Source organism: Physeter macrocephalus, chromosome 20, assembly GCF_002837175.3.
Source record: "Physeter macrocephalus isolate SW-GA chromosome 20, ASM283717v5, whole genome shotgun sequence".
Lineage (NCBI taxonomy): Eukaryota > Metazoa > Chordata > Mammalia > Artiodactyla > Physeteridae > Physeter > Physeter macrocephalus.
The window spans coordinates 73,413,815-73,428,280 of record NC_041233.1 but is presented as its reverse complement, the minus strand read 5'-3'; the positions used below and the strand labels follow the sequence as shown (position 1 = coordinate 73,428,280).

The window sequence follows — 14,466 nt, the reverse complement described above, 5'->3', positions numbered from 1 at the left end:
TAAAAAAAAGAATAGCTACTGACAGTGCCTAAACAAAACAGCTGGCCAAACTGGTCTTGTCTATCAATAAATTCCAAATACTAGGAAACCTGGAAACAAGTCCAATTGGTTAATTCAAAGGCAATACAGAATAAAGAAAACTCTCCACCAGCCAGCTGGGAACTGATTCCATCGTTAAAGTCTTGGAAGGCTTCATTATCTGCCCTTTGGAGGAACCACAAGATTAAACCTAAAACCCAAAATGAAGAACATGTTCAAGGTTCTTCGGTTTAAATTTGCTTTCTTACTTGGAAGTACCTCCCATTATATTCATAGAACTTAACAATCTAAATTGCTAAGGGAGCTATCTAAACAGATCCTAAACTGTCCTCCTGCGAACTGCTGTTCTGTTTCCCCTCCTAGACACATGCAATAACTTTAAAACAAAGTGAGCCAAAATACACATACTTGAATATCAATATTCCCAGCACTAAAAATTATTCCTTTTCAAAGGAAAATGAATAAGATGGCTTACAAAGGGGAAAGAAAAGCTCAGGCCACAAATATTTGACCTCTTTATTAAAATAACAGGCTAACTAACTTTGGTTCCATTATTTCGGTTACACTAAATCAATAGGACGCACCATTTTATCTTACTATTGATCTGGCAGCACCTTGTTAAGTAGGAGTAACAGAGCAATAATGGCAACACGGCTGAGAAAGTTTCATGGTTCATCCAGAGGCAATTACTTTTGAGTTTAAAAAATAAGATGACTTTATAGTTTTACTCCTTTCAAAACATTCTTATAATGCCATTACTTATATATCCAAGCTACTACAGGAGCCAAACCAGGCTCCTTCTAGAGATTTCTCAAGAACTATAGAATACTTTTCTACTTTTTTTCCTTTTATTTACAAAATAAAATCAGGGACAGATGTAGGACCTGGAAACATAGCTTCTCATTTGTTCTTTTTGTGTTTTTACAGGCCTGTGCTTCACTGATGTGCACATGGAGATGAACGTGCTCACACTTGGAGAACACAGCCTGGCGGAAAGGAACAACGCTAGCACGCCTGCATCCTGGTTTTGGTGTGACCGCTGTGCTCACCAGAGATGTTGCCTCTCAACTCAATCTTCATTGTCGCCTTCAATCAACCATCAAAAACACTATTCTGTGTCTAAAATGTGTTTTGAGTTGCACCTTTCTTTTCCATTTCCTATTACACCCCTATCATCTCTCAATCAGTCACTGCATAATTATAGTGACTATGCCCAGAGATTCCTAACAGCCTCTAGCTTCATCCCCGCACTGTAACCAAGTGAATGCCCTAAAACACCAGCCCAGTCATGGAACTGCCCTCATTGCTCCACTGACCTACAGCAGTGGTTCTCACACCATGTCCCCTTAGAACTGAACCAGTGGTTTACACTGCTGCTAAAAATGTGGCCCAGTTCACACACACACACAAAATTAACATAAAATTCAAGTTGATAATAGAATTGTCTCAACTTTAAGATTTGCTCCAATTGTTTTTTCCTTTAGTACTCCGTATCAGCCAGTAGGCCCTAGCCAACAGCAAAAGACAGCAAATATTAATGGACAAACCAGAAAGGAATCAATATGTCTAAAAACTCACTTATTATAAGCACATTTGCTCATGGTTGAAATTTTATAATGTGGCTTATAGCACATAGTTTTTTAAATTTTATTTATTTTTATTTTTGCGGTACGCGGGCCTCTCACTGTTGTGGCCTCTCCCGTTGCGGAGCACAGACTCTGGACGCGCAGGCTCAGCGGCCATGGCTCACGGGCCCATCCGCTCCGCGGCATGTGGGATCTTCCCGGACCGGGGCACGAACCCGTGTCCCCTGCATCGGCAGGCGGACTCTCAACCACTGTGCCACCAGGGAAGCCCAGCACATAGTTTTAAATTTTAACATTTCTGAAGTAAAAATTAAACTTTAGACTAAACAGATGATTTGGTGCTAAATCATAATTTGTGATAAAAATTAATAAGTAAGCAAGCATTTCATGATGTTAGTTTAAAAGCACCATGACTTTCACAGCCATAAGAACATGTTTGAGGACCACTCCCTCATAACTGAAATCTGCCACATCTGCCATTCGGGCCCTCGGTACCCTGTGCTCTACCTTATTCTCAGCTCAACTGCTGTTTCCGCTGCAGAAAAACACTTGCCCACTCCCAGAAAGCCATTTCCCCTGGCCCTACCCTTCCTTCAAGCTCAAGTACCAACACCTTGGAGAAGTCTTCTCTCACCAACCCCAGCCCTTCTCTCCTGGGAAGGCCTCACCTGGCTCTGACAGCACAAGCAGCACTGATGCATCATCTGTGGTCAAATCTCTCCCCCTAACTAGACAGCATACCCTCAGTTCATCTCCAAATCCCGAGAACTCAGCACATGCCTGATCCAAAAGATATACTCATAAAATGCAGAACAACTCAATTGCTTAAGCTAATCATAACAAATCAGTCCTATGACTTTACAGTCATATTACATATAAAGAAGTGGCATATGTTAAGTTCCAAAGAAGTAACACAAATTAAAGAACCACAGAAGTTCAAAAGATGGAAGGATCAACGAAGACCATGTTAATACAATAAAAATAAAATAGCCACCCTAAGTGTTACCTAATTTTTCTAAGTATACAGAAAATCTCTGTAAAGTTTACTTAATGAAAATTAAATAAAACGAGTTATTCCCAATAGTTTTATTCTTTTGAAATGTTTTTTAGTTGCCGCTGTTATTGCTCTGATTTGGACTGTTGACAACTTTTGCTTTTTGGTTATTATTTAATGAAATGTATCTGTGTTCCTTCTTATCTCTTTAGATGGTGAGGACTGGGAAGAGAGAAAATGAGCTAACATTTATTGGATGATAAGCTACACATGCATTACTTCATCCTCACTGCAATCCTATAAGGAAGGCATTATCACTCCCGTTTTATAAATGAAGGAAACCATGGACCAGAAAAGTTAAGCAAATTGCTCATGAATATGTAGTTAATAAGTGGTTGAACTGGGAATCAGGGTGACCAAGTCATCTTTTTGTCCAGGACTTACCCAGTTGTTGCACTGGGAAATTCCCAAATACCAATTCTAAGGCTGAAAGTCCTTCATCCCGGAATTTGCTCAGCCCCAGGAAAACCAGGAATTGGCATTTTAATTGGAATTTGAATCCAGTTCTGGCTGACTCCCAAGTCAGGCCTTCCAACAACTCCATTACTATGCCCTTGGGCAGGGAGCACAGTAGCTGACCTAACCATGATGGTATTAACAAAAACTTCCAAAATATAAACAAGCTAATCACAGGTGAGTTTTTTCTTTTAGATGCAGAGATGAACTTTACCAGTTTGACTGCTTTATGTTTTACGAAGTTAGCTATCTTCTTCCTGGGTCCAAGGGGTATCCCCATTTCCTTCAGGTCATCCACTGTACACATAAGCTTTAAAAGAAAACAAACAAGCACATTAATTTGTCAATCTAATGATACATGAACTGAAATTTAAAAAAAGGAAATTATGAAAAGAAACCGTATCATCTAAGGCAACTGAATATCCAATTTGTTTAAAGTTAATTTCTTTTCTGCCCCCACCCTCAGGTAATTTTTTTAAAATCATGAATTAATTTAGGTTGTAAAATTTTAGGCCTCCACATCTAAGTCATTCTTTTAATTTTTAACAGAAAATACATGCATGTTGTACAGAATTCTTTCCTCATGCACAGGAAAAACAATTTTAGACAAAAATGAATCAAACTATCATCATTTCCTATTTCCCCTCACCCTGGCCACATAGTATATTAATATAAAACTCTTAATAGTCTTGCCAAACTGACAGGTTAAAAAAACCTCACTGCACTTTTTTAAAAAAATAAATTTATTTATTTATTTTATTTATTTTTGGCTGCGTTGGGTCTTCATTGCTGCACGCGGGGTCTTCGTTGCTGCACGCGGGCTTTCTCTAGTTGCGGCAAGCAGGGGCTACTCTTCGTTGTGGTGCGCAGGCTTTTCATTGCGGTGGTTCCTCTCGCTGCAGAGCACGGGCTCTAGGCGCGAGGGCCTCAGTAGCCGCAGCGCATGGGCCCAGCAGATGTGGCTCGCGGGCTCCAGAGCGCAGGCTCAGCAGTTGTGGCGCGTGGGCCCAGCCACTACGCGGCATGCAGGATCTTCCCAGACCAGGGCTCGAACCCGTGTCCCCTGCATTGGCAGGTGGATTCTAAACCACTGCGCCACCAGGGAAGTCCCTCACTGCACTTTTAATTTATATTTCTCTTAAGAGTTTTCATATGATAAGAAGTCATTTGTTATTTTCTTTTCTGAATATCATCTGTTCATATTCTTTGCCTATTTTCCTATTGTGTTGATGGTCTTTGTGTAACTAACTTATAGAAACTTTGAATAATAAGAAAATAAACTGTTTGTTTATAATGTGTGTTGCAAACAGTCTTCTTAACCTATTGTTGGCCTTTAGATGTTGTTTATGCCATCCCCTGCTGTGCAATTTTTTTTCCTTTATGGCTTCTGGGTTTTATGTCATACTTAGAAAAGCCTTCCCAGATTATTAAAAAAAAGTTCTCCTGTTTTTTTCAATTTTTTTAAACGTTTAAGTCTCTGCCTTATCTGAATGCATTGTGATGTAAAAGTGTTTAAATCTTATTAATTTTCAATCTCATACACAGGAAAAACAATTTTAGACAAAAATGAATCAAACTATCATCAGTACCAGAGATTCCATATCAATCTTTTCCTTTTCAAAAATGCTAACGTATTCAGAGAGGCTAAGTACTTCCAGAGTTTCTTGCAAAGTCAGGACTTCTTCATTTTCAACATCAAGGTCACAAGACTCATCCAACGTCAGCTTTGGCTCTTCAGGTATCTTTTAAAAAAAAAGTTGGGAGAACATTACAAAGTTCCCATAAAATGTCTTCTGATCTATGGAAAAATCTTAACTCTGTCCTATACACAAATCATAATTTTTGGCAGTTTGCTATCCAAAGTTTGAATATTCTGAAAAAGTATATAAATTTAGTAAATCACGCATGCTCTCATTTCCTACAATAATTTACTTCACATTTTTTACAGAAACCATAAACTGTCTCTCACATTTAAATTTATAATCCATAAGGAAGACGAATGAGAAACTCAAATAATGAGCTCTATGATTCCATTGCACTCCTAAAACTCAGGGTATTTTGTTACATAGAATCAGCTCAGATTGTGGAAAACTCTTCAGCTCCAACTCTGAATCTAGAGGTCAATTGGGCCATACCTGCTTTTCCTGAAAATGTGGCTGCTTCACAACTCCATTAGTAACAGCTAAAGGCCCAGGAGACTTTGATAAATTCAAATCTTTTTGATTAGACAGGATGTCAAACAATATTAAAGAACCTTAAAAAAAAAAAAAAGAAGCATTTTGCTTTATAATGTACTAGATGCTTTTATAACACTAAATAAATTCTCCTCCTTTTTTTTGTTCAAAGTCCCAAGCAAAAGTCACATAAAGTTTGATGTTAATCAAGATCTGATAATCAATATTCTTGTTTTACCAAGTAGTAGAATAAATTAAAATATAAAGCATTCCTAGGTAACATGAAAGGCAAATAAGGCAGAATGTAAACTCAAAGCATTCATTTCTACCCTTTATAAAACTTAAAATCTATAATTCTAAATCTTGAACTAACAATGTCACCCACATTGAAAGCAGTGATGACTCAACAAAAATTGTATTTAAAATGTGGATATTTGGAAGTTTTACCTAAACTGTGACCAGCAACAGAGACCCCTCCTTTGAAGTCTGGGTTCCGACTCATGAAGAGCGCATACAGACGGTTTATCTCCAATCCCACTTTCTCCACAATCCTCTGACAGTAGATGGGGCTATTGTAAAATAAAATGTCTAGCAAGGTTTCATTAGTAAAGTGACGAAACCGACCAATACTTGGTAAAGTGATTCTCTTAATATTCCTGTTTAGAAAGAAAAAGAAGTATGTTTAGTCAGTAAGCACCTTAAATTTATCGGTTTTTAAAAGTTTCAATTTTGAATCCTGAAAATACACTAAGTAAAAAAAGATCCCACAGACTAATTATGAGTTGATTTTATACACAGTTATTGTAAACAAATCAAGATAAACCAAAAATGTTGTCATCTGTGCCTATAACTATACTATGAACTTGGGGATTCTCTGAAGTTATCATATAAAATAAGGCCAAAGTGAAGATTTTTAATTCATTTTTAAAGAGGAAAGTCTACTCTTCCATTTTTCTTCCAGTTTACTGGAAATCAGGATACCTGACAAAAATTGTGGGTGGCCAGGACAACAGAGAATGTAGCAAGAAGTAAAAAAGGAGCTTAATGGAATGAAAATCTTTCCTGATTTGAGAATGGCCATACTTCAGGGATACCCACAGACAGAGAAAGCACCCCCATAACAGGGCTTCACATGGAGAGAACAGAATGTTTGTAGGGTTAGTTTTATTAAAGCATGTGCCCTGAAACATCATGACGTTCACTAAAATCCAAGTACGTCATTAGCCCTGTGTCCCCAGCATAAACATTTTCTAAATCTGTGCTTCCCAACTGGAAGCATTCCAAATTGAGTGGAGGCATTTTTAGTTGTCAGTGCCTGGTAAGTGCTGCTGGCATTTAGACTAAGGATATTAAATGGCATACAATATACACAACAGTCTTACATGACACAGAATTGTCCTGCCAGAAGAGTCTCCACTGAGAAACAATAATCTAAATCAGTGGTTCTCAACCAGGGGCGATTTTATCCCCAGGGGACATCTGGCAATGACCAGAGACATTTTTGGTTGTTAAATTAAGGGTAAGGTCGCGCTACTCTTATCTAGAGGGTAGAAGCCAAGGATGCTGCTAAACATCCTATAGTGTACAGGACAGCCCCATGTGTGAACCACTATAGATTAGTATTTTTTAAAACCAGCTTAAGTTTCTTAGATTCTCTTAAATATTTACAATAGGAATACACACAAACATATGTACATATATACGTGCGTGTGCACACACACACAAAGTAGCACATAAACTTAACAGTGTTTAATCATGTCAGAGCAAGTATATAAAGTTTTTAAGTGTATTTGTTGAAGTCATAATAAACTACTTTATACTATAGTTTAAAATTTGAATCTAAGTTTGACTAATCTGAAAACCAAGCTATCAAAATCCACAAACCTGTCAACACCTGTGGCATCCCCACCCAAGGAACTATGCCAATGAACTGGAAGGAATTCCACTCTGCTTACTTTCCGATCATCTAAAGATTTCTTGAAATGTGTCTGCAGCAATTTGAGAGAAACCACCCTAAAATAATCCACTTAAAAAAAAAAATCAGGGAAGACAAATTAACTTGATTAAATTTTCCTAGCTTGATTAGTTAGCAATTACCTCAATTATCCCAGTATTTTTTATAACACAAACTTTTCAAGAAAAAAAAAAAAGACAAAATTAGTCCAAAAAAGAAAAAAAACCAACCTTTAGGAAGTTCTTGTTAATGTTTCATTATTTTACAGGAATATATAAATGACTGAAAAACATTAGCTCAACCACCACTACTAGGAGGCAGAAATGCACTGTGGGTAGACTCTGGAATCAAATTACCTGCTCCAGAACCTACAGACCGTGACACGGGAGAGGTTAACTCATCCTCTAGGCCTCAGTTCCTCACCTAATAGTAAAGATAACAGTAACAGCACCTATACGCCAAAGGGTTATTGTGAGAATTAAATGATACAACTCATGCAAGATACTTGGTACATACCAAGTATTCAATAAATATGAACTATTACTACAAACATAAAAATAAAACTTCCAAAATGTAAGTAAACCAGGCAGATTCAGAGTTCCTTTAAACAACTTCTCACAACTAATTCACCATAAATCAGTTCAATGCACAGGTGTTCCTAGTGGCTGGAAGTGCTCAGGCAGAGGCTGTCAAAAGGGCTAAATTATTTCCAAGATCCCTTCTAATTCTTCACAATCTAGGATTTTATGAGTTATAAATGTCATAAGAGCAAATCAAGTACAAAGTAGTATTGCCCAGTGATCATTTAAATCTCCTCTTACAGTCCCTCAGCCAACAGTATACAGCTGGAAAACATCTTAAAAATGAAGGTTTAAAAGTTCTAGTAGGGCTTCCCTGGCGGCGCAGTGGTTGAGAGTCCGCCTGCCGATGCAGGGGATGCAGGTTCATGCCCCGGTCCAGGAGGATCCCACATGCAGCGGAGCGGCTGGGCCCGTGAGCCGTGGCCACTGAGCCTGAGCGTCCGGAGCCTGATATAACTGATTACTATGCACTTATTAAAAATTATGTTTTAGGGCTTCCCTGGTGGCGCAGTGGTTGAGAGTCCGCCTGACGATGCAGGGGACACGGGTTCGTGCCCTGGTCCGGGAAGATCCCACATGCCGCAGAGCGGCTGGGCCCGTGAGCCATGGCCCCTGACCCTGGGCGTCCGGAGCCTGTGCCCGGCAACGGGAGAGGCCACAACAGTGAGAGGCCCACATACCACAAAAAAAAAAAAAAAAAAAAAAAAAAAAGTTCTAGTAGTTCTCCAATCATTTCATGAAATAAAGTGACTAACGCTTACCACATTCAATAATGCTTCTAAAGCGCAAGTCACACACAGGTCCAATGCCATGCACTATGAACACCACATGGTCAACCGGAGGCATTTCCCCTGCAAAAGAAAGAAAGACATTCATCCATGCATATATACATACATACATACATACACACACACAAGCTGGGGACTGTTTAGGTTTTCTTAATTGAACAGCAATATTCAATACCCCTTTTGTCATCATAAACTTGCCAAAATCAGATGAACGCAGCTCAAAGTCCACCTTGGCAAATAACAGTGAACTAGACCAAGGAGTGGAGGAAGCAGGCCATTTCTGATCCCAGAAACTATGAGCCAACGACGATCATCAGTTTTGTACCTATAGAGGCTCCATGACCTTGTAATTTCTTCAGAACTCCCCAGGGCACTAAGCCCCACATGGAGATTCAATTTGCCAATATAAAACTTCAAAATCTTTTCCCCAAATCCTTCTCTTTGTTAGATTCATACATACTATACATGAACATTTCCAAGTTAAATCTACTATTTTACTCTGGTTATTTCATACAGATTCATAATATGAGTGCATTTATTTCCAAATCCTGCTCACTGCCTGTTTTTATAAATAAAGTTTTATTGCAACACAGCTAGGCCCATTTGTTTGCATACAAATGCTTTCACACTACAATGGCAGAGTTGAGCAGAGATACAGCAGCGTCTGCATGGCTTGCAAAGCCTAAAATATTTACTACTTGGCCCTTTGCAGAAAAAATTCACCGCTCCTGCACTAAAGTAATACAAACTAGTTGAGGCATGACAAAACAGGCCCAAAAATATTCCCAAAAGCCTAGTTTCAACAAGCAAAGTGCTTCTTCACAACAATATATATTTTAGAATCTATTTTACATGGTTTGTGCACCTTCAACAGAATTCTAAATTAAAGAACAAACAGATATAAAAGTAATAAAAAGGAAAGATCTGTGCCAACCTGGCTGATTTCTACATGTTATGGCAGGTAATCCTAATAACTGTTTCCTTTTTTCATCATTCTAAAATAGAGAAGTCTAATAATTGACCTTAGTCCTAAACAAACTGTACAAACCATCAGGAATTTCATCAAGGTTATCATCAACTCCACGCTTTACAACCCTGGGCCTTGTCTGTCCGTCTTGTGTGGTCCCCCATTCATCTGGCACTGATGAGGGCTGGAACTGAACAATAACCTTCAAGATACAAGAGAAGGATTATGAAAGAGCTCACTACCAAATTCATTCCCACTATAAGCTAAATGATTTATCTCAATACATAATAAACTACTTCATAGTATAGTTTATAAATCAGATACTTGTCCTGTTCCTCCAAAATCAATTTTGTAAAAGTCCTGCTAGTGTTCAGTAACCATTAAAACTAAGTAAATCAATACCATTATTTCCAATGCTTATATTGGAATATAATACAACTAAATCAGAGGTAGTATGCCTTGCTTTAAAAATATAACAAACATTCAGGTTTACACATAAGAAATAAAAGAAGTAGAGGAATCCTTGTTTTATAAATACATATAAGGCAAAATCCTCTAAATAACAATGTGCAAATTCAATTTCAATGTCCAAAACGGATTTACCTACCACTTTTCAGGAAGACATATACTATCCTGTTAAATCAACTGTATTAAATTTAGTCCAGTGTTATATGGAAAAATCTCAAATAAACAACCTAACCTACCATCTAAAGGAATCAGAAAAAGAAGAGCAAACAAAGCCCAAAGTCAGTACAAGGAAGGAACTAATAAAGATCAGAGAGCAAATAAATAAAATTGAGACCAAAAAAAAGAAAAAACAATAGGAAAGATCAATGAAACCAAGAGCTGGTTTTTTGAAAAAAATTAACAATATTGATAAACCTTTAGCCACGCTTACCAAGGAGAAAAGAGAGAGGACCCAAATAAACAAGGTAAGAAATGAAAGAGGAGAAATAGCAACTGATACCACAGAGACACAAAAAAAATCGTAAGAGAATACTATGAACAGTTATATGCCAACAAATTGGACATATTAGAAGAAACAAATTTCTAGAACCATACAACCTGCCAAGACTGAATCAAGAAGAAACAATTTGAACAGACCAATCACTAGTAGTGAAATTGAATTTCTAATAAATGAACTCCCAGCAAACTAAAGTCCAGGACCAGACAGCTTCACATGGGAATTCTATCAAACATATAAAGAAGAGCTGATAAGCTGATACCTATCCTTCTCAAACTATTCCAAAAATTGAAGAGGAAGGAACACTCCCAAATTCATTCTATGAGGCCACCATTACCCTGATACCAAAACCAAACACACTACCAAAAAAAAGAAAATTACAGGCCAATATCGTCAATGAATATAGATGCAAAAACTGTCAACAAAATATAAGCAAACCAAATCCAACAATATATAAAAAGGATCATACACCATGATCAAGTGGGATTTATTCCAAAGATGCAAGGATGGTTCAACATTTGCAAATCAATCCATGTGATACACACATTAACAAATGGAAGGATTAAAAATCACGATTATCTGAACAGATTCAGAAAAGCATTTGACAAAATTCATCATCTATTCATGGTAAAAAAAAAACTCTCATCAAAGTTGGTACAGAGGGAACATATCTCAACATAGTAAAGGCCATTTATGAAAAAACCCACAGCTAACAACACACTCAGTGATGAAAAGCTGATCATATTTCCTCCAAATTCAGAAACAAGACAAGGATGCCCACTCCTGCCACCTCTATTTAACATAGTATTGGAAGTCCTAGCCACAGCAGTCGAGAAAAAGAAATAAAAGGTATCCAAACTGGAAGGGAAGAAGTAAAACTGTCATTATTTGCAGATGACATGACACTATATACAGAAAACCTTAAAGTCTCCACCAAAAAACTATTAGAACTGATAAATGAATTCAGTAAAGTTGCAGGATACAAGATTAATATACAGAAATCTGTTGCTTTTCTATACACTAATAATGAACTATCAGAAAGAGAAAGCAAAAAAGGACAATCCTGCTAAAAATCTCATCATGAAGAATAAAATACCTAGGGGGAATTCCCTGGTGGTCCAGTGGTTAGGATTCCGGGCTTGCACTGCCAGGGGCCCAGGTTCGATCCCCGGTTGGGGAACTAAGATCCCACAAGCTGTACAACACGGCCAAAAAAAATAAGAATAAAATACCTGGGAATAAACCCCAATGTTCATAGCAGCAGAGTTTACACCAGCCAAGATATGGAAGCAACCCAAGTGTCCATCAACAGACAAACAGATAAAGAAGATGTGGTACGCATACATACATATATACACACACACGGTGGAATATTACTCAGCCATAAAAAAGAATGAAATTCTGCAATCTGCAGCAACGTGAATGGACCCAGAAAATGTGTGTAGTGAAATACGTCAGAGAAAGGCAAATACTGTATGATATCACTTTGTAGAATCTAAAAAATAAAATGAATGTATCAACAGATAGCAAAACAGAAACAGACTCACAGATTAAAAAAACAACAACAAAGTAGTGGTTCCAGTAGGGAGAGGGAAAGGGGTAGGGCAAGATAGGGGTATGGAATTAGACACAAACTACTACATATAAAATAGGTTAGCAACAAGGATATATTGCACAGCACAGGGAATTATAGCCATTATTTTGTAATAACTTTTAATGGAGTATAATTTGTAAAACTACTTAATCGCAATGCTGTACCCCTGAAACAAATATAATATTGTAAATCAACTATACTTCAATTAAAAAAATAAAATAAATAGTTTAACATTAACCTTCCACCCCCACCCGCCAAAAAAACGAATGCATGCAAGATGGTATGTAAAATTTTGTGTGCTTATATAAAAAACAAAAGTTAAAAAAAAAACAATTAAAACAAAAAGATAAGTGTGATTACCATTAAGAGGTGAAACTAGGGGAATGCAGAGGTAAGAGGCTTTTTTCATTTGATACCCTTTTATACTGTTTAAACTTTGATGGCATATGAATGTCTTTATTTTCACTTGTTTTAACATCAGTAAGGACTACAGAGGTGGTTAGAATATAGGTTGTTTTTCTTTTACACTTTTCTGTAATAAATAGCCTATGTTCTGAGAAACTACCATATTACTAGCATTATGCAGATGCTTTTGCATAAATTACCTCACTTCATCAAAAATATGACCCTGGGAGGTAAATCTTATTTACTGCAAGTGAGGAACCTGGAGCTTAGAGAGATTATGGATGGTAAATGGAAGACTCTAAACACCACACCCAATATCTTTAAAAAAAACAAGAAAGGTTTCCAGAGATGATACAAATAAAGAGGAAGAACTTATTTTTACTTTAAAGGTTGAAACAAACCATCATCAAAGGCCAGGTAGGCAAACTATTGCCTGCAGGTCAAACCTGGCCCACCCCTTGTTTTTATAAATAACACTTTATTGAAAATAGCCAGGCCCATTGGTTTACTTACTGCCTGTAGCTGATTTCAGAGACTACATGGCCTACAAAGCCTTCAATATTTACTCTCCGGCCCTTCACAGAAAAGTCTGCTGAGCCTGGATCAAGTACAAAAATTTATGAAGCTTAACTTCAATGATGCATACTAAGCTTTAGCTAATGTGTTACCATAAACAGAAACTTCATGAGACAAATTTAAATTTCATTTTAGTTTCTATCATCGATATGAACTGTAGTAAACTTAAAATCAATGCACTTGTTATAAATATATCCCTACTGCAGAATAAAAATGAACATTTATCAAACATTCAGTAAAATATTTTTAAAAACCTAAACACTTTAATATCTTAAACAATATCAGTACCTTTGGATTGTGCATAACAATTGTCTCCCCACTCGGAAACTCTAATCTGCGGTGCCACTGATTTGTGGTTACAGCTTTTTTATATTCAGCCTACAAGGGAAACAACATACAATCCAGTAAGACACATCTATTAAGAGAAAGTGTGGAAGAAAATTATAACTATGATAGTAATAAAAATAACAGTAATAGCAGCTCTCCTGTACTAACTGGCTACCATACTTATTATCATTTTACATATAGTACCTCACTTAACTGTTCTCAATCAGCCCTAAATAATATTATCCCCATTACATAGAGGTGAAAACCAAGGTTTAAACAGTCCATTAATTTTCTAGGGCTGCCATAACAAAGTACCACAAACTGAGTGGCTTATAAAAACAGAAACTTATTGCCTCACAGTTCTAGAGGCTCAAGTCTGAAATCAAGGTGTCAGCAGGGCCACATTCCCTCTGAAACTCATAGGGAACTCCTTCCTCACCTTTTCCTAGCTCCTGGTGGTCTGTCAGCAATCTGTAGTATTCCTTGGCTTACAGATGCATCACTCCAATCCTCTACTTTCACATGGCCTTCTCCCTCTATGTTTGTCTTAACATGACTGTCTTCTTATAAGGATGCCAATCATATTGAATTAGGGGCCCACCCTACTCCAGTATGATCTCATCTTAACTAATTATATCTGCAACAACCCTAAAGTCACATTCTGAAGTACTAGAAGTTAAGACCTCAACCTACTTTTTTTTTTTGGTGATGGTGGGTGGGGGGGCAGACACAATTCTAATGCTAGCAGGCATTTTTAGTTCACAGTTGCACAAGACCACACAGTGATCACAGAGTTAAGGAGCAAAAGCAGAACTGTGGTTCACTCCCACCCACAACCTTCTGACTCCAAAGACTTGACTGTCCCACCACTTTCTTACTCTCCCTCCAGAGACACTATTCTGCTCTCTATAAGACAAAAGTCTGAGGGTCTCTTGGAGAGAGATTCAAGACCAGGTAACGGGGAACCTCTGGTACACCCACTGTCCAAAGTCTTTTTTTAA

At 37.5% G+C, this 14,466-nt stretch overlaps 1 protein-coding gene across 2 annotated transcripts in view; it reads right to left on the bottom strand.

Annotated features, from left to right (window-relative positions):
* SEC23IP (SEC23 interacting protein) overlaps positions 1-14,466 on the bottom strand; it is a 46,293-nt gene that overhangs the window by 18,086 nt on the left and 13,741 nt on the right. For both annotated transcript variants that reach the window (XM_007116822.4, XM_007116821.4), the window contains exons 5-12: positions 13,427-13,516; positions 9,681-9,801; positions 8,606-8,695; positions 7,194-7,335; positions 5,757-5,965; positions 5,271-5,389; positions 4,725-4,877; positions 3,350-3,445 (exon numbers count right to left, since the gene is read on the bottom strand). In XM_007116822.4, coding sequence (XP_007116884.2) covers positions 3,350-3,445; positions 4,725-4,877; positions 5,271-5,389; positions 5,757-5,965; positions 7,194-7,335; positions 8,606-8,695; positions 9,681-9,801; positions 13,427-13,516 — 1,020 coding nt within the window. The remainder of the gene's footprint in view (positions 1-3,349; positions 3,446-4,724; positions 4,878-5,270; positions 5,390-5,756; positions 5,966-7,193; positions 7,336-8,605; positions 8,696-9,680; positions 9,802-13,426; positions 13,517-14,466) is intronic.